The 2,631-nt window shown below is 45.5% G+C and overlaps 1 protein-coding gene across 1 annotated transcript; it reads right to left on the minus strand.

Annotated features, from left to right (window-relative positions):
* Positions 1 to 373: 373 nt before the first annotated feature.
* On the minus strand, positions 374 to 2,114 carry LOC121963232 (phosphatidylinositol 3-kinase regulatory subunit alpha-like; the record flags this gene model as incomplete). The annotated part of the gene is made up of 4 exons (XM_042513549.1): positions 374 to 576; positions 661 to 777; positions 1,632 to 1,703; positions 2,022 to 2,114. Coding segments are annotated over 4 exons (485 nt in total), but the record flags the coding sequence as incomplete, so codon positions are not given.
* Positions 2,115 to 2,631: the final 517 nt, after the last annotated feature.

Raw genomic sequence — 2,631 nt, forward strand, 5'->3', positions numbered from 1 at the left:
TTCTTTAGAAAGGAACGGTAAAATAAGTTCAGACTCAAATCATTTAAAGGTGTACGCCTCTTCCCTGAGCCAACATTAAAAACATACGTCCCCCGGTGCTTAAACATTATTGCCCCCCCACCTAAATAAAGAAAACTCCCTCAGTTGTATTTAAATATTTAGCTCGAACCCTGCTCTGAATTCATTATTTACTTTATAGAAATATACATTTTAAAAAGATATTCCATTATTCTTCTTGTTGACTATCAGAGATTTATGTGTTTAGAATATTTCTGTGTTTTGCCGTCACGTTCAAAGAGTCTTATTTTCTCTTTTGTAATATTGCTCTTAAATAATCCAAAAGTAACGTAATAAAAAGCCGCTGAACCGTCTCTCACCCTGCGGCCTGTCTGAACAGCAGCGGGCTGAAGCTCTCCGCCAGGTTTCGGGGGCTCAGCTGGTTCCTGGCGCCGTGCAGACACAGCCGGGCCAGGTGGCGGACCACGCTGAGCAGCGTCAGGCCGTACTGGGCCGGGCAGGCCGGCGAGCTGGCCACGCCCCGCAGCACCTGGGCGCAGTCCTCCAGGTCTCGGACCTCTGCGGACACACACACCGAACCGTTAACACACGTGCCTCCGGAGCGCCGCAGCTGTCCGCACACAGAGGCTTCAGCCATCTGACCTTGAACGGCGTGAATCATGTCGGCCTGCAGCGAGGACGGGAGGACGGGACCGGGCAGGTCCTGCAGGAACCGGAACACGCCTTCACACAGGGACGACACGTCCAGCTGCTCCAGGTCTGAAAAACAAACACGAGTCGTCGCCTCTGAAAAACCAGCACAGCTTCAGGCGGAGGATGATCCAGACCGGCCTGCTGCCAAACACGGAAACTGGGACCGCAACGTCTCCAGTTCATCTCAAGTCTCAAACCTGTTCCTACGGGAACAACAAAGTACGTCGAGTCGAGTCGAGTCGAGTCGAGTCGTATAGTATCGATTCTTGTCAAGTCTTGTCGTATGGTATCACATTGAGTCGTGTCATTTCATGTCGAGTTGAGTCGTGTTGTATCGCATCATTTTGCATGGTATCATGTCGTATGGTATCGAGTTGTGTCCTTTCATTCTGAGTCGTATCATGTCGAGTCGTATCATGTCGTGATGTGTCGTGTCATATCGTATCGAGTCGTTTCATGTCATATGGTATTGTGTCGCAACAAATTGTATCGTGTCGTATCGTGTTGTATCGTGTCGTATCGTATCGTGTTGTATCGTATCGTGTCGTGTCGTATCATGTCGTATCGTGTCGTATCGTGTCGTATCGTATCGTGTTGTATCGTGTCGTATCGTGTCGTATCGTATCGTGTCGTGTCGTGTCGTATCATGTCGTATCGTGTCGTATCGTGTCGTATCGTATCGTGTTGTATCATGTCGTATCGTGTTGTATCGTGTCGTATGGTTCATGCAGTATTCTCAGCAGTAATAACTAAGCATTGATAAATTCATACACATACATACATGTATACATACACACACACACACGTATGTATATGTAATTTTGTAGGATCGACTGAGCTTGTTAACGTGTCAGGTAAAATTTTGTTTAATTAAACACGTGTGACAGCAGAGGAAGAAGAAGAAGAAGAAGAATCCTCACCAGCGTCGGCGAGCTGCCGGACGTCCAGAGCTCCTGAACTGGGACTACGATACACACCGGGACTGTCCAGACCTGCAGCAACACACACACACACACAGGAAATCACCAACACGAGACACTATATATATCGTGCATCCCGAAAACCTCGAGGACTGAACGGCTGCAGGGCGACACGACGAAACTCATGTTGAGATTTTTGTTTGTTTTGTGTTGATTTAACAGCTGAGTGTGTTTTTTAGGTTTCACCTTCACAGCAGCAGCAACAGCGACACATGCACACGGTACTGGATATGTTTCACGTCTTAACGTTCATTTGTGTGTGTGTGTGTGTGTGTGTGTGTGTGTGTGTGTGTGTGTGTGTGTGTGTGTGTGTGTGTGTGTGTGTGGTACCTTTGGCCTCGATGGCCTCCATCAGTCTGCTGAGGAGGGGCGGGGCTGTGTCCGGGGGCCCAAACTGTTCAGGGAGGTCTGGCAACACGAAACCTAAAAAAACAAACACAATTAACAGTAAAGACCACAGTTTATTCAATTAATTTAACCCTTCAGGGTTTGCCTTAATGTCACACACACTCACATCGCTCTGCACACAAAATGCACTTATCAAAATCAGGCTATAAAAAAAATTATACATTAATGTGATTTTCTACTTTCATTATTTTTTTAACTAACATCAAACCTAATTATTAATATCAAATATTCAGTAGCCCAGAATGACACCCAGAAATAATACAAGTCCTGTTTTTCTGCTCTGATGGCTGTGGGATCAAAAATGTCAGTTTGAATGGGTTTCAATGGAGCATTTTTGGACCTGAACAGTCTGAATGTAACTATTTAGTTTCCACAGTGTATTTTAGACTTATTGTAGGAGCTGAGCTGCAAATTCACTGATTACACTCAAATACACAATCTGGACTACATTTAGGACACATGCATCAACACACACACAGTTATCGCAACAGGAAGAAGAAAAGAGACTAAAATTAAGCAAACAGGTCCTAAA

This window comes from Plectropomus leopardus, unplaced genomic scaffold, assembly GCF_008729295.1.
Source record: "Plectropomus leopardus isolate mb unplaced genomic scaffold, YSFRI_Pleo_2.0 unplaced_scaffold10528, whole genome shotgun sequence".
Lineage (NCBI taxonomy): Eukaryota > Metazoa > Chordata > Actinopteri > Perciformes > Serranidae > Plectropomus > Plectropomus leopardus.